A 23,900-nucleotide genomic window follows, 5' to 3' on the forward strand; every position below is an offset into this window, starting at 1 on the left:
TGAGGGGAAATGGCCTCAAATTGTGCCAGCGGAGGTTTAGATCAGACATTAGGAGAAATTTCTTTACTGAAAGCGTTGTGCAGCATTGGAATATACTGCCCAGGGAAGTGGTTGAGTCACCATCCCTGGAAGGGTTCAAGAAATGTGCAGATACAGAGCAGTAGCACAGTTTAGTGGTGGACTTGTCAGTACTAGGTTAAAGGTTGAACCAGATGATCTTTAAGGTCTTTTCCAACCTGAATGATTCTATGATTCAAAATTGTTCAAAATTAGTAACACCAAGAAGAGACTCATGCTAATTTCATTTTTTATATGTATAATTTTTTCTCTTACACAAAAATAATATTCCTTCAGATATCTAACAGATAGATATCTAAGTTAAGAAGTCATCTAGGCATCTTATTTTTTTTATTTTTATTTTTTTACAAGTACTAGGGAGAGGAGTCTACAGAAAGTGATTTATGATTTTTATATTAAGTGATTTACGTATCTTATTTTTCTAATGGAGTTGCCATTTGAGGAATCTGTGCCTGCTCACTATCTACAGACATTTCAGACTTTTATGATTTGCATCCTAAAAAAATTATATCCTAAAATTTCTTATCCTTGTACCTTAATGTATAATATACATCAGTGCAATAATATGAAGCAGTGCATTCATAGAACTGGAAATAGTCATTTCTTCCACAAAATTATATTCTTTCTTGTGTAGTTCAGGTCATTTACTATATGGCTTCAGAAGTTTGCAGTCAGTCTGCCTTTCATTTTCTTCTGTACTTCCAACATTGCTGACACTCTAACATATGAATAATCATAAACTTTCAGTTTGTCAGGATCCTATATCTCCAGTCCTTTTCAGTTTTAGAGGAAGATCCATCAAAGTTTTCAATTGACTGAACAGTTCATACATTTCTCATACATTTCTAGAGGAGATTTTCCTGTATAATATTACATTCTGTGCACAACATACATAAACATGGAAAATTGCTGTTGCTTGATTGACCTTACTTCATCAACTAAGATTACAGAGTATTTGTAACTTGGGACTTACAAGGTTATTTTCCTGATGTTTAATATGCTAATCTGCATAATTTTATTTAAAATGTTGCTAACTGTGGCTAGAGTGTTTAAAAGGCAGAAATTAATACATAAACTGTGGGTTAAGTTTGATTCATTTAAATACTTAAGATATTTTTTTTCCTTGGTTTAAGAAAGAAATCAATAGCATATTAACTGGCAAAATTTTAGGCAAGGAAAGTACAGCAATCATTTATTGAATTTATTGATATCCATGATGTTTTACATAGCAATCATGATGAAATATGTAATATATATATATAAGCACACCCCATTTCCTCAACAAATAAATGTATAACCAACATCCTCTAATCTCTTGCACTTCATTAAATGATGGCATACTCTGACCCAGATTGTGTACCTAAAATAGACTCCCAATACCTTTGTTTACCCTTGAGAGTTAACGCTCCCTTCCCTGCTCTCTCTCATTGCCTGTGAACAAACCACAGTCATTGAATTCTTTTGGTTTCTTATCTTCCTTTGTGTTTCTCTAGCACAAGTACTGAAGGCTAAACTGTACTCTTAGTAGCACTGGTGCAATCCCACTGGTGCTATTTGGCTTGTACCACTGTAACTGATCTTACATTTATTCATCTGTGAATGCAATTACACCTGCATGAGGGAGCAGACTTGAAAAGGTAATTAAAATACCTGCACAAATAACAAAAATAAATAATAAGAAAAATCACATAAATAATAAATATTCATATTTATAAACAAATGTATGCATTGCACAGAAACAGAATTTTACACATGAATTACCTGCTTTACTAGTATTTTTATAGCAGCAGAAATATTCATTATTTCTCTTAAAATCTTGGAAGACTTTTTAGTATATGTAAGGGTAGGAAGCCACAGTCCTTTGCACTCTATAACTAAAAGCATAGCAGAACGGCTCCCTTATGCCCAATTAATTTTGCTTCAGGAAATAATAAATAAATAAATAAATAAGACAATCCAAATGGTTGAGACATTCAAGGTGGTTTTCTGCTCTTCCTCACAAGCTCAGAGAAAGCAAAATGGTGTAACTTCTTGTTCACAAGGATTAGCAACACATATCTAAGAAGCAGCTAATACAGCAAAACTTATCACCACTTGACTAAAGACCAACTTGTCTTATTCATGAAATCAGTCCTCTTAACACATGAGAATGGCTCCTGGACTTTGGTCCCACATTTGAAAGAAAGATGGACAATATTTAATGACAAGATATATGAATAAAATATTCTATAAACTACAGTTTCTGTCCTTCTACATGAAAATTAAATACCTGGAGAACAAAAGATGAGCAATTCTCTGACTTATTTTACAAACAAACTTCAAAGAAATACATAATGACCTAAAGAAATAAAACTGTATTGAAAGCACCAGCTGCAAATTATATTTGTCCTCCACTGGGGGAATAACAAGAGGTCATATGAACAGTTGGAGACTTTTACAATTTACAGAGTAAGGAAGGACAGTATTAATACAACTGCAATCTGCTTTTACTAAAGAAAAAGATGATGGTGAAATCAGAGTGATTAATCAAACTTGTACCGTGCACATTATTTGAGAAATTATTATAGCTCAATAGTTTCCAGATAAACGCAGTATGTTATTCTCGCTGTTCCATCACCTTTGCAAAGTTTAAGTCCTGATACTGGACATTATACAAGATTAATTTTTTATGATTACTACCCAATTAATCTTGCTAAAGAATGAAACAATCGCATTTGCCAAGATCCAATAAAGAGAAGTTTTCTGCCTAGCTAATATAAAGAATTGCATATTCAGTACAAGCAATATATGACTAAAAAGAATCTGAAGTTTTAAACTATTCTCATCTTCATGCAGAACAATTTACAAGCATATATCACTAGATAACTCATAATGCACCAATGTAAGACAAAAACCAAACAAACAAAAAAAAAACAACAATTGCACTTCAGTGGTTATTTGTTATTATTAAAGATCTTCACAAAGTGGAAATTTATCTCCTTTATGCATCTTTACTTTCTATGACCCTCAAACCTTCTACAGAAAATTACAGGAGTCGGGATTTTTAATATAAGGAAAACAGATATTATCTGTAGTATATTTGGGTTTGCTACTGTATGCAGAAAGATAGGTCATCTAAACACTGATTAAAAATATAATTTACCATTGAGGCTGATTCACCCATTCACTGCATTAAAAGTGGCTTTTTTTTTTTTAATTATGTAAAATGTGGATTAGAAATGAGTCACACTCTAAAATAGTCAACACTCACAATCTGCAACAGCACAGACTTTGCTTCAGAACATTTTCTGAAACTGTGCTGAAGGTCTGTTCGTTTTACAGCACAGATCAGTTAATCCCTGGCTAAAAACTGGGGAAAATGAGAGAGAATTTCAGTTGCTGATTCTGCATTTTTATTATAGTAAGACCATGTTCATTCAGATTTGTTTTCATTGTTTTAGGTAAATAATAGGAATACACTGAAAATATTCTTAAAATTTTAAATCAATTAACATAAATAATAATAAAAAAAAACACTACTATAAAATACTGCAAAGGAAAATGTAAAGAACAATACATACCAGATTATAAGGGAAGGAAACCTCTTCTAACCAATATTGCTACAAATGATGCATTATGTACTGCCAGGATAACAACAAACTAGCTTTGGCTGAACTTTAAGAGGTACTTTGCAAAGCAAAACAAATCAATTCTAGACATAAATATCCTTGAAATTGCAAAGAAGTTTTCTTGTATATCTTTGGATATGTCTTTGCATTGAAGCATCACAGAAATTAAGCCCTAACATTTCCAATAAAATAAGAAACCAGTATTTTTCTTTTCCAATTTTCAACCAAATTAGCTGTCTATTCAATACTGAGCACGTATAGAAATTACTTCTCAGGTTATCCAAGGTCAAAATAATACTTCTATCTCTGACAACAGCATTTAAAATTTTGCTTATCTAATATCTGAAATCCTTCAAAATGAAGTCTTATGGAATGTGAAAGCTCTATTCGTCCTTTATCTAATTGAAACTATTAAGATAATGACACCTGTACTAACTCTTCATTTTTGAAAACAGCTTTCAGTTAAGGTCTACACCTTTCTGAAACAGTGAAATTTATCTGCAAGTGTCATTGTCTGAAACCACAAAGAAATTAAGTCTACAGATAATTATTCACATGTACTCATCATGCTGTGTTTCCCACTTCATTTCAGAACTGTGACTTCATGACAAAGAAATTCAGAGTGAAGTTAATGCCACAAAAAAAATAGTCTTGTCTACTTGAACAGCATTATCAACTTTTTAGTTATGTTTCCCAATTACGCCTTTTACGCAAAAGAATAAAACCTTAAAAGAAAAAAAAGATATGGAAGACGCTTTGATGGCTTAACACCATGAATTGTACTATAAAAGCACAATTTCAAGAGGTTATGTTAACCATTGGATCCTCACAATCCCAGGGACTCTACCAGTTTTAGCTGACTGCTAAAAATACAGTAATGTTAACTATGGGTCTGTAATGTAATAAATCAAAAATGACACAAAAGTAGAATCTAATTCAAGGACAGGGAGAGCAATATAAAAACAAATTCAAACTATGTTTAGGTCAGTTTGGGCGATGCAACTCTAGGCTGACTCAGATCAACTTGGTTTGAACAAGTCTAATAGACAAGCTCTGCTCTGAATTCTGAAGCACATACTGACCTCATGGATGAATTCTCTTAGATGAATTAAGAATGAAGCATATCTGGGCATAAAGGAGGGGGTATATTTGACTTCTTATATTTGACAAGTATATTTGACTTCTCTCAGAGAGAGAAAAATAACTGTTTAGAGCCATTCTGGCTTCCCCACAGTGGAGGCTACAAGGATAAGAGCCCAACAGACAGAGATTCACAGGGCAGAAGAGTCGTGAAACCAGAGCACTGTACTTCATTCCGGGGCTTTATTTCAGACTAACTTCAGTGTAGTCCAGGGCACTGACTGTCTGTTAGTGACTGAAGGGTATCCAGAAGCCCATCTTCCGGTTTAGTTTTCTGTCAGAAAGTCTACTTCATGAGCTCCATCATGTTAACTGAAGATTGGTATTCAAGGACAAAAAGAAAATTTGCTTCTCAAGCACACCCATGATGTAGGACTAAAATGCCCAATACGTGTTTTGTAAGTAGTAAAAATCTGAAAAGTAGGAGGCATTACTTATGCATTTTCTCTTCTCTGGCCACCTGAAGCAGCAGGACATGGACAAGTGTATGAGTTGCCCTCTTTGCAGTTCAATAACCTCTTCTCTTCCAGTCTGTTAATGGCAAAGTTTCAATCAAATGCCTAAAGGAAGAGCCTCTTGATTGAGTCTAAAGGCCAGGGTTATTCACAGGCAATTGAAGTATTAGGCTTCTGCAGAATAAAAGTGTGAAGAAGTAATTAGATACGTGACCAAGGGATGCTTTTACTTGACGGATGGACAGAATGTTGATATTCATACCTACAGCCAGACACAATGAAGGTTTTCTTCTGATTTTTCACGTAATCTGATATGCAGCACTCAAATATGCAAATTAGTGCTCATCTCTGAGAAAGATAAAATAAATCTCCTAAAATCTTGAAGTTATTTTACTTTAGAGATATGTTTTTTTCCCTAGTTAAAAGTTATATCAATATGACAAGCTTAAATATTCAGAATTGCCTCCAGAATTTTAAAGAGAAACTCAGGAAAAACAGTGTTATTTTAAATATTCCTTTCTAAAATGGTATATTTTAAAAGAAAAGGTTTGAAATATACAGGTTTTCAGGTAAAAAGAATAAAATAAAATAAAATAACATAAAAGGATATGAAATAGAGGCAAAATAAATCAGATTCATAAGATCCATTCTGTACTTTTGGTTTGGATTTTGGAAAGTATTAACCTGTTCTTCTACTACCCATTGTGCGAAAATCCATTTAAGTCAGCAAATTGCAGGATGAAGCTCCTTTTACTTATACAGGTTTCAGGATGAATTGTATTATGTTAATTCACTAGTCTTTTGTTATATAGCATCCTTTTCACTAACAATCTCAACATATTTTTTAAACATGAATTAAGTCAATCTTGCCATAAGATTGAATATAATATAGAATATAGAATATGAATATAGAATATAAACATGAATTAAGTCAGTCTGCTATTCTAAAGGAAAAAATCTGTTATCCCACTATAGAAATGATGGCATGCAGAACACAGGAGTGATCACCAGGCCAAACAACACTGTGTTCAAGGGCCAGAACGGAGAAGCCAAGCCAATACAGGTTATAAAAGCTAGCACAGAGCTCTACCTCATTTAGCTCTTTCACTGTAATCCACATTAACTGACAGACTGAAAGATGAGTATAAACAACAAACAAAGAAAACTGGTATTTAACAATCTGGAAAATATACGAGTCATTCAAGATAATGAGATGTGCAATCTAATTTCCAAAACTATCATCAAACTATTTAGGAGGAAGCAACAAATTTATTCACATGATAAGTAAATGGACAACTATACATGCATATACATATTTATATGTTTATATTTCTATTTATTTCATATATTTTAAAACACAAATGCAAAATCCCCAATTCCAAGAGCTCCCTAGCTTTGCAAAAATTCAGAGCCTAGCTTTTTAGACAAGAATTTCCTTTTACTCCTCTGTTCTCTTCAAATAGTTGCTCATCAGTCATAGTTATGCACTAGATTTCATATTTGCTATGTAATGCCACATGACTTTTGTTTTATTGTGGAAATATGTAAGGCTACCTCCTTCCTCCAATTTACTTCTTTAGGTCCAGACTGTGCCTATTTCATGTTACCCAATAAAAGACTTCAGGTTACTGACTCTCTTTCAGAAATTTACATAGTTCCCCATTATTTTTTTCCAGTCAGAATAGGAAAAATTTATTTTTTTTCACAGCCTTTATGCACCTTTTTTCATGTGCTAAATGCAGGTGTATTGACGGGCTAGCTAAGAAAGAGGAGAAATCTAAAACTTTTTCCTAACATCCCCATTTTGGCATCATCATAGCCTCCACACTTCCAGCACAGGAGCTGTCAAAGAGCAACTGCCCCCCAGAACAGCTTAGAGCTCTTAGTGTCCTTAAGCACAGATCCTACAAATCATCTACATGGCAAGCATGTAAATAAACATATAAAATAAAACAAGGATTATTACAAGGATTACAGCTCATTAAAAAAAAAACAAAAAAAAAACAAAAAAAAAAAAACACAAACCAAAGTAGCCTGAAAAATACTTCTTTGAGAAACAAGAGTATCTGCACAGAACTCAAGCATAGGCAGCACAGTTAGCAAAGCAAAACAATAAAATAATGACAATGATAATAATTTGGTAGAGCAATGAGAGACTGAAGAAATACAAGGAACTCACTGGGAACAGAAGGAGAATAAAGTACGTATTTCTTAGCTCTTATCTTTGTGACAAGGTGGGGGGGGGGAAGGGAGCAACCAAGGTACCTGAGAGAATTTAAGATTAACGTGAAGCTAAGATGAACAGGAAATCAAATTCCATCACAAAGTAATCATGAGGGTTTACATCAACTTATGAAATTGATGCAGTAAAGCCAGCTAGTTACTTTTCACTTAACTACGGAGCATATTGGAAACTCAAAAAGAAATAAATAAGGCTTATTCTGTGCAGCAGAGAAACTGTGATGATTCATACAGTATTAAATTAATGCTTCTCATTATACAAAAAGATCTAAAATTTACAGCCAAAGAATAAAGAACAAACAAACTCCCACAAATGCTTAATTGTGCTTAAAATGCCACAGAATAATTCGTTTTGTACCATAGAAGTTTCCTATCAATTTATTCCCACGTCCAAAGCTTGGCAAGCCAAAGTTTTCAAGTCACTGAACCTAGAAAAAAAGCTAATTAACAGTTTCTTCTGTTACTTGCTACAGGCCCAAATTATAAAGAATAGCATACAGTATAGTAGAATAAGGCCTTTTATCTCATTTAAGAAAAATATATTAATGAAAAACAGTCTCTCACAGGATCATTTTTTTTTCATCTGTTGAGATGAAAAGTTTGAAGATTGTCAACAGTACCAAAAGGTTTAATTACACAAATTGAAATCATTATATTGTTAATAAGACAAATCACACTGTTTAACAGTTCTATACCAACAGCAAAAATTAAATTTATATCTGGTGAACCACTGGAAACATTACATTTGAAAATGCTTTAGGAATGCTAGTCATTGCTACAAGGCCCTCTCCTTCTGAAAACACTCAGGAATTTTTGGAGGAGACAAATAGCAGTGTTCTTATTGAAATGGAAATGCATTGGATCTATACTGCATAAAAAGAAACACTGAAACAGGTTTCTTGTGCTGCTGAGTCAAGAGCTGAGTGATATCATAAGAAGTCTCCATCTGGTATGTAAAACACTAAAAATAGCCTGAGTTTATTTATTTATTATCAGTTGTGGCTAGCAATGGCAGGGAAAACTAAAAACAACCTATTTATCAAAATTTGAAAATTCAGGTTTATTCCAGCATTTCATGTTTGAAAATAAATGGATTACTTAACTTTGTTAAATACAATAAAATTTATAGTTATTTAGATACTATAGAAAAAATAGTTATTATAGAAAATAATAGATTTGATAACGGGAAAAATATATATATGTTGTTGTAATACAGTTTTTGAAATAGGCTGGAGAAAGTATTTTTAAAGCCCAGGTTTCATGAAAAGCATCTTACATAAGGTATCAGCAAGAAATCAAAAAACAGTTATGTCAAAAAATTTCAGAAGGTGTAACACTTGCATATCATAGAATGGTATAATGGTTGGAAGGGACCTAAAAGATCATTCTGTTCCAACCCCACTGCCATGAGCAGGGACACCTCCCACTAGATCAGATTGCCCGAAGTTCTGTCCAACCTCTCCTTTATATATCCATTTGCTTTTAATTTAATTTTTATTTTTTTTTTTACAAGTTAATTTAGAATTACTCAGATTTGTGGAATGTACATTCCAAGGAAAGAACTAAAGGACAAGTACCCAGGACTAGAGAAAAACAGGATATGATGAAAAGAATGTGAACATAGGAAATATAGTCCAATTTTTAAGACCTAAAGTTGTCTGTCTTTTCCTCTGACTGACAGGAGGCTTATTGGACTCCAAATGCACTTTGAGGCATGACGACAGGAGCTGAATATCAGACACTTAAAAAGACTCCAGCCCTGACCCTCAGTGCTGCTGGGTGTGTTAGACAGGGTACAGTTATGAGAGAGGATTGGCTACTCTCTTGTCCACTTGCGAGATGGATGCATACAGCATGGGACAGGAAAAAATATAGTTGAACTTAGTTTCTCTGATTCATAAAATAATTTGTTCCTACAGGGGTAGACAGGATTTCATGATAATTAAAAAAGAGTAATAACTTTAGGGCATATCTAAATGTTATTTCCTGCAAGATAAATAATATGATGATAGCTGAATTACTATATACTTAGCTCATGGAGTTTTGGAAGACTTTCCTCTGTCTTTCCAAATATTTAAGAGAGTGACAAGGCTCTCTAACACCTACAAGTTATTATGCATGTGCTGTACTGGGTCTGTCTGGGATGGAGTTTTCTTCATAGCAGCCCATGTGATGCTATGATGCTTGTGGCTGAAACAGTGTTGATAACACACCAGTATTTTGGCTATTGCTGAACAGATTGCACAGCATCACAGCCTTCTCTCTTCCCCACTCTTCCTTTCCTCTCCTGCAGCGATTAGGCTGGAATAGGTAAAGTCCTGGGGGGGGACACAGCCAGGACAGCTGACCCAAACTGACCAAAAAGATACTCTATACGATATGGCATTTTACCCAGCAAAAGCTCAGGGAAAGGAAGAGGAAGGGGAACATGTTTGCAGTTATAGCATTTGTCTCCCAAGCAACTGCTACGTGTGCTGAAGCCCTCTTTTCCAAGAAGTGGCTAAACATCTGCTTGCCAATGGGAAGTAGTGAGTGAATTCCTCTTATTGCTTTGTCTGCACACACACCTTTTGCTTTCCTTCTATTTTCTTCCCACCCCATGGGAGAGAGAAGTGAGAGAGGGGCTGGCTGGGTGTTTGGCTGTTGGCCAGAGTCAACCCACGTTGTGGGCCAAGGTTGTCAGTAAACCTGTTTTTCACATGCTCACCTACTCAGTAGGGGACTCACACAGAAACAAACATGTCTCTGGCTCAGCAAGTACAGCACCTTCCTTGCAGAGGAAATACCACAAAATGAAACTAAGCCAAACTAAACTGAACCAGTCCTGGGAGCATGAAGAAGAACCCAGGTCTCCCAGCCCACTCTCCCAAACATGAGGCTGGAGGAAGAGGATGTTTGCCCATTTGTTTGTCTTTCTCATTCCGGGGAATGTTTAAGCATATAAATCCTGATCAGAAAGAAATGTCTATTTGTAAAGCAAAGACCCCATGTCCTGTGGGGCACTGTGTTGGCCTGGACTCCACAGATAGGTTTCACCTTGACATTTATTATTGACTAGTCTAAATAAGCCCCTCTTTGGAAGCTCTGTTGTGCCCCATTTTTAAGGGACATAAATCTTTCTATATACTGGGTAAGAGAAGGTGACTAACTCAGAATTGTCTATTTTTACAAGTACCTTCTGTTTATTTATCTAGTTCACATCATGCATTGGAGACTGAAGCAGCCCACGGGCACTTTTCAGTCTACTGTCAATATTTCTCTTGAATGTATTTTGTCGTGTTATTGTCTTATTTTTATTTTTATTTTTTATTTTTTTTTATAAGAAAAAGGGAGACTAGTATCAAAGTAGTATAAAGGTGTATAAGTATCAATAGACAGTGTTGTAAGAATAAACCATATTGATCGAACATCTTGTCACTAGCATAATGGATCTGTATTTAGGAATTCTAACACTGTAACTGTGGGTTGTCCTGGGCACAGGTCCAGCACTGGAAATGAGAACTGGTGCTCACAATGTCCTTCATGATGGACCATAGAGAACAGTAAGTGTAAAATGTCTCATTAAAACAGAAGAAAAGCCAGACCTATTGGAAGTGAGAACACAACAGATGGTTCTGATGTTAGGAAGGAAAACTGAGACTTAGGAAGGAAAAATGAAACTAGGAAACTGTTTAAGAAAGTTTGATGCAAATGACTGGAGAATTTTTTTTTAACTTTTCTGCCCTTCCTGGTGGCTGAAATTCCCAACATGGGCTTAAGTTCTCTTCTGCTTTACAGCAGTGTCATTGTTCTAAATTGCTCTTGGCTATGACCTTCACATGTGTTCTACACAATATTTTCTAAATTTTCTAAATTTTCTAAATTTTATAAATTGTCAGAAACAAGAGTGGCAAGGATAACTCCTATTAAACTGCTCATCAGTAGGCTTCTGTAAGACAGAAACCAGCAAAATCATTAGTGTAGGTGGACAAATAATTAGATTTATGCATTGGAACCATAAGAACGGACAACACCTAACAGATGAGAGACATTAATTAGGAGCTTTAGAAAGAGTACTAAGAGTATACAAGGAGAAAGATTACATACTGGCTGGCTAGCTTCATACTACTTGCTTTCCTTGCATGCAATTACTTAAGCCTGTTACTTGTCTTATTATTTATCCAATTTGTTTTTTTTTTTCTATGTCTTTTACCTTCAACTATGGTTGTTTGTCAATTCTACAATGACGTTGTTATCAAATGCATGCAGAAAGCAGATTTTTTTTTTTTTTTTTTTTACTTTAGTAAAAAGATGTATTTATTTTAAGGCAAAATCGTTTTTATTATAAGCCATAAAAATAGAAGCCATGTAAAAATACATTAATAACAACATATGAAATCATCTAGTTTGTGCTGATTTGTCATGTACAGTTATTATCTGCAAAAGGGATATATAGAGAAAAATTAAGAGCTGTTTGCATCATTTTAATATTATACCATGAATCTAGAATCTTAATAAACTACAAGTGTGTATACTGCTCTAAAAAGGAAACATTAATGCTCTGTTACTAGTAAAGAGGAAAGACTTAATGAAATCACATTTTTTCAAAGAAAGGCTAGTTTTAGTAAGTTACAGTTCATGTGTTGAAGTCTCAACTACAAATTACATGCTTATAATGTTATAATTCATCTGAGTACAGTTATTATTCCTGATTTCTTCTTCTAGAAATGAATAATCTTTGTTACTGTAAAAGAGACATTTAATTGAAAGATTTGTTTATAACTTCTATCCAATACTAATTAGAATTTACTTGGGAAAATAAACAAATTATATATAATAAATTAATACTTACATAAGGGATTGTGTCCAAGGTGTCTGTGTTGACAATTATAGGGGCAGGGCTTGCCTAAAAGGAAAAAAAAAAAAAAAAAGAGAAGAAATGTAAAAATCTTAAATTCTTTAATATTGAAATTTAATTTAATTTTTTTTTTCAACTTTTAATTAAGATCAAAGTATAAAAGGCTATCTACCCATTGAATCATAGGATTATAGAACCTCTCCTGGTGCAACTTGAGGCCATTCCCTCTAGTCCTATCACTAGTTATCTTCAAGAAGAGGCTGATCCCCAGCTACATAAACCTTCCTTTCAGGTAATTGTAGAGAGGAGTAAGGTCTCTCCTGAGCCTGCTCTTCTCCAGAATAAACAGCCCCAGTTCCCTCAGCCTCTCCTCATAGGACTTGTGTTCCAGGCCCTTCACCAGCTTTGTACCCCTTCTCTGGGCACATTCCAGGGCCTCAATGTCTTTATTGTTGTGAGGGACCCAAAAATGAGCACAGTACTCAAGATGCAGTCTCACCAGAGCAGAGTACAGGGGAATGATCACCTGCCTGGGCCTGCTGGCTACACTATTCCTGATACAAGCCAGGATGCCATTGGCCTTCTTGGCCACCTGGGCATACCTCTGACTCATGTTCAGGTGAGTGTCAACCAGCACCCCCAGATTCTTTTCCTCTGCACAACTTTTCAGTCCCAAGCCTATAGCATTGCATGGGGTTGTTGTGACCAAAATGCAGGACTCACATTGTACAACAGCATATAACATTGGATTCTGTTCAATCAATTTAGGATGAAAGAAATAGACTCTCAGCCTCCAAATCATGGTTCACTTTTCTTTTTCAATTTCTTTTGAAGTTCAATAGGCTTTGGATCACATTCATGCTTTTGAGTAGAACTATAAGAAACAATATATTCAATTTACAATTTAGGCAATCTTGGGGATGAGGGTTACATCTTCCCTTTCCTTACCAGTCCACTTTTTGTATTTAAGGAAAACCAAGATGATCAGTTGATCTTTCTAGAATATAAAACTCAACATTTTGTATGCTTATACTATTTATCTATATCACTATATGGTATACGTATATGCATGTATAATGTGATATTTTTATCAAAACTGTATAACTTGACTGTTTCATATGCACTCGGCTGATGTTGAGTTTTAAGTATAGACCTATTTTAAAAAGATCTGTGAATCTGTAAAGCCATGAAACCTGATCTTTAGCTTATTGATGAAACCCATATCCATGTTGTTTTCCATTAACCCAAAATGCCCTAACCTCTTCTCTGTCCCATGCTGAGATCTGGTGGTGGTTATCCAAGGCCAAGCTCTGATTTGACCCATCTGCATAACCTTGTCTCAGACTGGAGAAAATTACAGAGCTGTGGTGAAGTATATAGTAGAGCCACACACTTTAAGAAAAATGTCAGAGGCAGAACTGCTGAGATGGAGTTGATAACAGCTCAAAGACTAAGGAAGAGAAACATCAACATGTTGTCAGCCCACTACAACAAGTGATGGAGTGCAACCCTTCTCTACCTGACTGATGCCTGCTTGGTCAGCAAAGACATCAAACTACTCCTACATACTAATGCTTAGCCTAGTAGCTCGTTAGTCCTATTTATCTATTTGCATATTAGCCAATGAAGGACTGCCTATACTTGGTTGCATATTGGAACAGGCTCCCCAGTGAAGGAGCCACTGCATCAAGCCTGTCTGAATTTAAGAAGTGATTGGACTGTGCACTTAGTCACATGGTCTAAAATTTTGGGTAGATCTGTGCAGTGCCAGGAGTTGGACTTGATAATCCTTATGGGTTCCTTCCAACTCGGGATATTCTATGATTATACAATACTTTAAAATTGCAGAAACTGCAGGGTCTCTGTGCATGGCAGGGATATATTAGCACAGCACTATTGAAGACACTGATCACATTTCTGTTGTTAAATACTCACTGCAGGGTTTTAAATGGCTTTAAACTATAAAAGTATAGATTCAGTTAGACATTAGAAGGACATTCTTCAACGTAAGGGTAGTGAGGCACTGGAACAGGCTGCCCAGAGAAGCTGTGGATGCCCCATCCCTGGAGGTGTTCAAGGCCAGGCTGGATGGGGCTTTGTGCAACCTGGTCTGGTGGGAGGTGTCCCTGCCCATGGCAGGGGGTTGGAACTCGGTGGTCTTTAAGGTCCCTTACAACCCAACCTATGATTCTATGATTGTATGATCTCAAAACTAAGTAACATAACCTGAATTAAGAATGTAAAATTAATTATTGCAATAATTTGAATGTTTTGAGGGTGTCACAGTTTCTTTCAAATTTTTTTAAGATTCTTTCCAGTTATTGTGAGATAACTATGTGTTCAAAAAAATTATACATTATTGCACAAAAGCCACTGATGATCAAGGTCATTATTTCTATACCACTGTGCAACCTGTAAGCAAAAACTGGAAGTAAAATACGTGTGGTGTGTATATATATCATGCCATCTATCTATTATCATAGTAATGTATAGTTTAACACTACAGATGTGTAGTATCTGAAAAGTTGTTTCACAAACACACACACACACATTTATTCTCGTTGTTCCCCATAACATGGGGCACTTTGAAATAATAAATAAAAGCTGAATGTCATTAGATTATACTATTTTTAGCTTTAGGCATATGGAATGATTTATAACTGTATTATCACTGAAGGTTAAACAAGGTTACTTTTTTATAATCTTAGCCTACACTACTCTGGAGTTCGATATACTTAAACACTGATACCTTTGCTACAGGAAGAAAAAGACTAATTTTGACAATATTCCACTATCTCTACCAAACTTTGTGTTTCATTGATTTTATCTTTTTTGTATTTTTATACACTGTGAACAGCTCTAATACTAAATATAAACAAAGTTTTCAATCTTCAGAATTAAAGCATCTTTTCACTGCTTTAAAAAACAGTATCTGTTAAATAACAATCTTTCAGAAGTAATTTTCCAAAGCATTCCTGTACTATACTGATTACTTCTAACTCAGTTTAGGAACAAAGCTTTATATCCATATCAGATTTTCATAAAAAATAGCAATTTTCACAGAATCACAGAACAGTTTGGGTTGGAAGGTACCTTAAAGCCCATCCAGTTCCAACCCCCTGCCATGGTGGTTCCATGATGGAACACCTCCCATCAGACCAGATTGCCCTAAGGCTCATCCAGCCTGGCCTTGAACACTTCCAGGGATGGGGCATCCACAGCTTCTCTGGGCAACTTGCTGAGTAAAGAATTTCTTCCTAATCACTCACTGATCTGCTGCTTTCAGGACTTTCACAACCTTGCTATGTCCCACTTTCAGTCCCAAAGATCCTCACTAAGAAGAATTTTTCTTATATCTGGTCAGAATTTCCCCTAATGAAATTTCTGTATGGAGCCTCTTGTCCTTATGAATATCTAAGAAGAGTCTGGCTTTGTCTCCTCTCCAGCCAATTGCTCAATCCCCCTATCCAATCTCCCTTATATGCTTGAAGACAGCAGTTAGATTCCTCCCAGAAGCTCTTCTTTTCCAGGATGAACAAACCAAGCTCTCCCACACTTTTCTTGTACAGTCTGTGCACCGGACCCTGCCACTGTTCTGTGCTCCAACACCTTGGTCATCCTCCATCCAACATACTTTTGCATACTGGGGAGCCTGTGAATGGGCACAGTACTCTGGATGCAGTCTTGAAGGTCTGAGGAAGCAGACAGCCCTCAAACTCCTGGCAAGGTTGTTACTAGCGTGGCCTGGTCTGCTGTCAGCCTTTAGTACTGTGAGGACACATAGCTGACTCACGTGCAACTTGTTGTCCACTCTGAAAAGCTGCTGCCTAGCCAGACTGTGCCTGGCCAGGCCTGCTGCACATTTTATTCTGTCCAGGTGTAGGAACTCCTGCCTACTGTCATTGAACTTTATGAGGTTCCTCTCAGCTCATTTCTCCTACCTGTTGAGATCCCTCTGAACAGCAACTGTAATGGCTAGTGTACCATCTCCTCTGCCCAGTCAAATGTTATCTAAAAACTTGCTAAAAACTCTACCTGATCATTCTGGTTATTAATGAAGAGAGTAGCACTAGCATCAGTTTCAACTCAGCAAAACCACAAGTAACTGGTCAGCAGCCAGACCACATACCACCAAACTGCTGACCACAACCTTTTGGGCCTGGTGGTCCAGCCAGTCCCACACATCTTTTAGCACTCCCATCCAGTCACTCTCTCTCTCATTTGGCTACAAGACTGAGAATTTGAGCTGAAAGCTTTGCTAAAATCAAGGCAAAATGCACCTACTACTTTCCCCTCATCCACAGAGTTGGTCATCTCATCACAGAAAGCTGTCATGTTTGCAAGGCACAATTTACTTTTCATAAACTGATCTGACTTTTTCTAGTCACATCCCTCTGTTCATCATAATCCTTGTTGAGGCTTCCTGGTGGGACCTACCAAGATCTTTCCCTTGTTAGCCTCCTACCTAACCCTGACTCCCAGGTTCTCACCTTGCCTGTCACCCCTTCCACAGCACAAGTCTGAGCATCTAAGCTGCTCCTTTGAATACCTGCGATCTTCCCCTGACCCACCATTTCTCCTACCTAGCCTTCCTATAGCACCTGTAAATAACTGTCTTTCAAGCAAGAATACCATTCAGGTTTCATTTTAGCACAATGCTTATTGTACTCTTTACTAATTGAAAAGTTAAATTCATCTTTCAATGATAATTTTCTCCTTCCGAGATGTTCATCCCAATCAGATAGATGAGCATAAGATTCACAGAGAAATACTTTCAGATGGATATAGCAATTATAGCCACTCACTGTGTGTATGCACGCGTGCATGCACATGTGTGGGGGATACTGAGTCTGTGTTTGCTATTTGGATTCTTTTCTTGGTTTTGGACAGGAAAACGATAACAACAACAACAAATTATGTTTTGGTGACTCTATCATATGGTAATTTTAAGAACACTGACCTCCTGAGCTACAACATTGCATTTAATAGAAGTACAGGAATCAACTCTGATTTTGTTAGTTGTGTCATGTTTGTAGATAACTGCAAATAAAGCAGGAGGCTTTAATCATGGGAAGTTGAGAGGACAGTTTGCAAGCACTGGAGAGAGCCCTAAATATAATGCTAGCCACGGAGTACATGAGATCAAAACAGTTTAGTAATCCTAGTGAAGTTACTCAATGGATTGGTCAAGAGAAAATCAGAGATGATAAGTAGCAGTCCACAAGAAGGATCTTGTTTTCTGAGATCATGGGCTATATCTACTCTGACTTAAAAACATGCCACATGCTCAAATTCACCGAATGCTCAAAAAAGATACCCAAATATTGCTTCAGTTGTGGAGAATGTTGAGAAATCCAACATAGCAGTTCATCAGCTCATCAAGAATACTTCTAACTGTGCATAAATTAGCAAATGCATGCATAAAAGGCTCTAGGCTCTTTCTAGAATCTCAGCCTACTGTGATCTGTCACACTGTATACCTATACATATATAAACTATCCACCCACTTCTGAGACTGGGTGAGAAGAAATGGCCTTCTAGAAGACAATGACAATGCAGTTATTCCTATCTCTGTCCCTTGACCTGCTCTGAAATCTTCAACAAGACATTTAATTACACTTTTGCTAACTTTTCCCAGCTAAAAAACACTTCTAGCAAAGCTGGCTCAATTTCATCAAAATTTTAAGAGAGATGACGGTTGGCAAGAACTAAATAATCTATCACTATGTAGGGAGTTTTAAAAGTTTTAAATGTCTAATTGACTAACTTGCAGGATTAATTAAAATCCATAATAATTAGTTCATAAGAGACAACATTCTCTTAAGATAGGTAGCATGCAAAGAGCTTCCAGACTTCACAATCAGATTTAAAAAATGGCCAGAGGCCTTAGTGAATTTACTCACAATTGTTCATCTGCAAAATAAAGCCAGACCAATTTCCAAAAGATGGAATTTTACTGAGTGTACTGAATGGAATGATCCTGTTTTCCTATTCCATGTCCTCTTTCCTTTCTGCTCTAGTCTCTACCCATATGTAAGTATTATTTTATGCTGATTCTGGACTGTGCAGGCTACCAGCCTTATAACTAGTGTTCCCTTCATAGGCTCTTTTCCTGCCCTTGACTAGAAGCAGTGCTTTCAGCTGAGCCATCTCTGTGCTTTGAAGGAAAGGCATCATGCTGACAGCTGCAGTGACAGATTGGCATAGCTGGGACAAAACTTGAATAACATTGGGGAGAAAAAAAAAGGAGAACGATTTTATTTTTCTTTTTAAAGGACTCGAGCACAACAGACTTTGCTTCCACAAATATATATGAGATTGTTCTGCTTGCAGCAAGTCAGACAGTCTAGTTGTTTTTCCACCAAAAGCACAGCTTAAAAGAAAGATACAGCAAAAGCACTTGAAGTAGCTAGAAAGAACAAAAAGGCACACAGTCTAGTTCATGAACATTTCCTCTGCTACCAAATTCTCTACAAGTATGTAACATGACTCATACTTCAGATGAAATGAACTTTCCTTCTACCTTTCTTGCTTGACTGGTTTTACTTACAGCATTCATGGTTTTACAGACTATCCATCTTATATTGAGTCATTCTTTTTAGACCATGCACAACTCCTTGTTTTAACTGTTGGTACTATGCAATGCTGTATTCAACATCAGACCGTGAAACTACTTGCATAGGTACAAGGTAACTGAGGCATTTTAAAAATAATGATTGCAGTACGCTACACCTTGACCAGAAAACATTAAAACAAGCATGTGACCAATTTTAATTAAAACTATCCACCTAGTTGTGACTTTGAGTCAGAACTCTCAACTGTTTGTTTTCCTATTAAGGAATCACCATCACTCTATATTTTTAAGTAAACTCTACACTCTACATATTTAAGTAAACTCAAAATAAAGAGATGGTGAAATTTTGAGTAATACAATAGTGTATGCATTATCATTTAAAAAGTAAATGGAGTTGCCAGTGACTTATTACCATCTTTTGCAGAAACCTGATTCAATAGACTGTATGCCAGAGTTAAGGACTTGTCTTTCCAGGTAGTCAGCCTTAAATTCTAAAACACCTTGTAGAATATTCCACTGCAACTCCATTTTTCTTCAAAAATGTTAGCATGTTGTGTTTTAGTAATGTGAAGTGGAGCAGCCCCCGTATTTTTACAAGAACAGAGCACCTTGCATCTCTCCGATACTATTTCAGACTGTTTGAGGCCTTTAGAAGGTAATACTGATTTAAATTTATTTTATATTTTCAGAAATTTCCTTTCACAACTGTAAGAAATAGATTTACAAAGACACACAATGGGATGAAAGATTAAATGATAATTTAGATGTCAAAACAGTAGTTCTCTGGCATGCTCTGAAGCCTCAAGATCACAGAACACAGAACCTTTGTTGTATTTACAACTGAATTACAAACTGTAAGACTAAAAAGGAGAAAAAGTCATTTGCTCTTTGTTAAAAAGAAAATATAAAAGATCAGGAGACTCTTTGATAGTCCAAAGACTGACTTTTCAGTAAACAATCATACCTCTGCTCAGGGACATAAAACAGAAGTCAAAAGCAGCTTTGCTTGCAAGGCTGCGGCTGTCAAGAATAGAAGAAAAATGCCTCAAGAAATCCTTGAGGCCTTTCTCTACCTACATATATAACACAACCTCGTATAAAGCTATTTAAAGGTAAACAGTTCCTTTCAAATAAGGTGGCATTATTTTGGGGCTTGGGGTTTTGTGTTGTTTTTTATTAAAATGTAGGATTAATTTTCAATTTAAAATTGTATTAGCTGTGACATTAAAGGAAATGTCTAAAGGATTAAGAAAAAAGCTAACATTTTCATGGGCTTCCACAGGTTGTCAGAAGAATGACAAGAAAGCACCCACTTTACAGTTGTTGAAGTTTCACCTGTACTGACACTGCCCGTTAGCTGTTTGAATTAGCAATAATTAATGTAACAGTAACTTTTTATCCAAATCTGATCCAGTGAAGGACATAGAAATGTCAATGGAAAAAGCTCTATAGAGAATGAGGGATAATTATGATACATCTGAATTTCCAGTGAATATATCATTCAACTAAATGTTATTACCCATTAAATTTTGAGGTGATAACCTTCCTACCAGCAGATAGAGTGGATCCATCTGTCTCATTCCAGGATGCCAAATGCCATAATAAGACTCACACAGAGGTCCTATTATCACATCTCTACTGACTCACAAAAGAAATTGATGCAACTTGTCTTACACCAGTGCTCTAGCTTTGCACAGAAATTCAGGCCTAAATCCTGTATTTAGAAATACTGCTTCAGCACATGTTCATGGTCTTTGGAAAGTGAATGGGCCATAAAACATTTGTTACCTATATCTCTGTTCTATCCTCTGATCTGATCTCTGCTGTACTGCAGAACTTTCCCAAACTCTGTCTTAAATGTGTTCATCACTTAAAAAACTTAAAAAACAGATTTAACCAATGCAAGCATTGCCAGTTTCTGCTATGTTCCTAAGTCTAGATCTAGAAACTTTAGAGCAAAAATAGAGATCCATCCCATATGGTCTTTTTATAAGTATATTATCATAAAAACTGTGACATCTGATAATGCATACATTTTATTCAGATTTTACAGTGTTCATTACAATTTTAAAAGAAGAGGAAACATTTGAAAAATCTGCCTTGACACTGCATTCAGTATTAGTGGAAATATGCACTGCAAAAATAAAGGGTTCAGTGATGCTACTGAAAAGCTAAGAGGTAATCTAATTTACTTTCTACGGTGAAATTACCAAAGCATATTGTACCTTCCATTTTAAATGTCTTAATGGGATTCTGCTATATCTATCAGATCTAAAAATTTCTGGGTGAAAGTCCCTGCATAATTGAAGTTAATGGTAAAACATTGATCTGCTTCAACAGAATCAAAATTTAAGCTAGTATGTTTCTACTCAATATTAGTTTTAGTTTTCTCCTGACAGTATTTATAGAGCATGCATGCGTTTAGCCAGCTGGTTAATGGAAGCAAGGTAACTCAAATGCATGTTTTCAGATACAGGAGGGACTTTTCTGAGCTGTTTTATTTCCTTTTTCTTTTTTTTCTTTTTCTATTTTCTTTTATTTTTATTTTTATTTTTATTTTTATTTTTATTTTTATTTTTATTTTTATTTTTATTTTTATTTCTTCTTTTTTTCCTATTTCAGAATCTTTTCTTTCTCCTCATATATACAAAACTTGTACATACACACATACATGCATGCACTCACAGACAAAAGTATGCATTCAGTTTTAAGTCATTCTGTTGATACTGCTACCTGCTACAGTGCATGATTCAGTCTTGATGTGAACAAAGATGAAATTCCTTCCAGAGAGAGAAAATATTCCTCCTTTCTCTTTAAAAGCAAAGGCTGCATTGCCAGTGGCATGTCTGTTTACTTTAAAATCATGGCAGACCAAGCTCACAAAGAAGTTATCTCGTATCTTATTTTGTTACCTTTTTACAGCCTGAAGTACCTGCAAGTTAACGTTTATTGCTGCATGGAGAATTTTATATCCAGCCTCAAAAACACAGAAACATATAGACTAAAAATTACAACATAGATGAAGACAACAACAACAAAAAATAACATAAAACTAATGTGAAATAGGGAAATTAACAGAATTCATATCTATGCCGGAGGTTTATCATGGCATAAAGACAATTCCAAAGAACCAAGAACACTTGCCCTCAGGAGCTGATCAGTGACACTGAGCACTGTACAGCAGCCCAAAACTAATGTAATAAGTGAGCAGGTGCCAAAGAGCACCCACTTCTGCTTGGAATGAATAGAAGAGACCAAGATTTAGTGGTGCTACAGACAAAAAGTGTTCATAGAACGCGAAGAGTAAGAAATACAGAGGAAAGATTCCTTAGAGTTTTACAAGTGTTTCCACATAACACAGGAAAATAAGCAAAATCACCATTGATCCTATTTCAGCACTGAAGTTACCAGGAGAAGGGTTGGTCATTACTGTGGTCCATATCATCTTAACTCATTTATTCTGTTTAAACATGTACAGGACCAAAGCTATTTTGCCACATGCTTTCACATAGTTAATGTATATTTAGCAATAATTAGGAACAACTTAAGAGAAGATAAAGAATTAAATTTGACTTTGAATATCTGCAAAAAACTCAAGGTCAAATTTGGCTGTGCTAGAGAGCACAGGGTTTTGCTTTTTGTGTCAGCACAAGTAAAACTTCTAACCTAAAACATCTGAAAATATTTTAATTGCTGTCCAATAGTGTACCTTCATGTCCCAGAATCACTAGGTGATTAATAAAAATAGTAATAAACAAATAAAATAATCCCATATATGTTGCTTGTCAACAGTTTGTTTCAAATCCTAAATCTGTGCAGGACCACCACACTCACATTATCCGAAAATTAAGAAACATCACTGTAAAAAGCAAAGATACTCAGGGTTCAGATCAATTCAGGCTTTTCACAACACTTTGCCTGAAGTGGCATAAAATACATTTCTCAATGGAGAAATACTATCTTAAATTACAACTATTCCTTTTTTCACTATAGGGCTTGCCAACCATTTTCTGTCTCAGGTTTCTCCCTGTGGCCCTTCCGTCTCAGAGACTGGCTCTGTGGATGACTTGCTGCTCGGTGCATGCTAAAATTGCCGCTTTTCAATCATTTCACAGATTGTAGCACGCAGCTGGAATGAGACAGGCAGCTGAGCAGAGAGGATGCCTCTTGTGATGCCATGTAATGCCACATGGTTGTTACTGAAAACCAAAAATGATGTAAACTTGATTCAGAATAGATTGTGGAAACACATTCATACTTCTTTTAGTTTTTAGATCCAATTTCCCTCATAGCTAAAACAAAATAAAATGCATTATATAGCTCCAAGGGGAATAAGATGTCCAATTTCTTTGGACCTAGTTTAACTTAATCTTCTACCTCACAGTGGCTCTTTTAAGGAGTATGTTCTACTGAAGCATGATACATGTATTACACCTGCCCTCCACCTTGCACAAGGCAAGGTGATGGCAGCAGGAGGCAGCAAGGCTGGGCTTTGTGAGGAGAGGCCAAGGCTGCCCAGTTCCCAAAGGGAAACTGCTGAGGCTGGGCCACAACCTTCTGCACTGCCATCACCTCACTGAAGAGGTTGAGTGTAACCTGTGGTTTTAACCAGGGGAGAGACATTGGGAGCGATGTTGAAATGGGGAAGAGAGAGGACAGGTGTCTTCCCTGGGTGTTACATCCACTGTTTCTCTTGTTTCTCAAGAGCCATCTCTGAAATTAAATGTTTTAATTAATTGGCAATAAAGTTGAATTCAACCAAGTTGAGTCTGCTTTGCCTGCAACATCCCTATTGTTGAAAACAAAGAGAAAGTGGAAGGAATACACAGCCACAAGGAAAGCTAAAGTCCCGTGTACAGACAGAAACACACAAAGTAGCAACCAACTATTTTTCATTGAGGACCTTTCCCCAAAGAAGGAAAGCTACACCTCGTTCTGCTAACGTATAGGCCATGAAGATGCTATTG

The 23,900-nt window shown here is 36.0% G+C and overlaps 1 protein-coding gene across 31 annotated transcripts in view; it reads right to left on the reverse strand.

Annotated features, from left to right (window-relative positions):
- DLG2 (discs large MAGUK scaffold protein 2) overlaps window positions 1-23,900 on the reverse strand; it is a 1,027,768-nt gene that overhangs the window by 404,304 nt on the left and 599,564 nt on the right. For all 31 annotated transcript variants that reach the window (XR_011090260.1, XR_011090255.1, XM_068660895.1 and 28 more), the window contains one exon: window positions 12,354-12,407. Coding sequence is in view for 29 of the 31 variants with exons in the window: in XM_068660895.1 (XP_068516996.1) it covers window positions 12,354-12,407 (54 nt within the window). In the remaining 2 variants the exon portion in view is untranslated. The remainder of the gene's footprint in view (window positions 1-12,353; window positions 12,408-23,900) is intronic.

Source organism: Anas acuta, chromosome 1 (assembly GCF_963932015.1).
Source record: "Anas acuta chromosome 1, bAnaAcu1.1, whole genome shotgun sequence".
NCBI classification, from domain to species: Eukaryota; Metazoa; Chordata; class Aves; order Anseriformes; family Anatidae; genus Anas; species Anas acuta.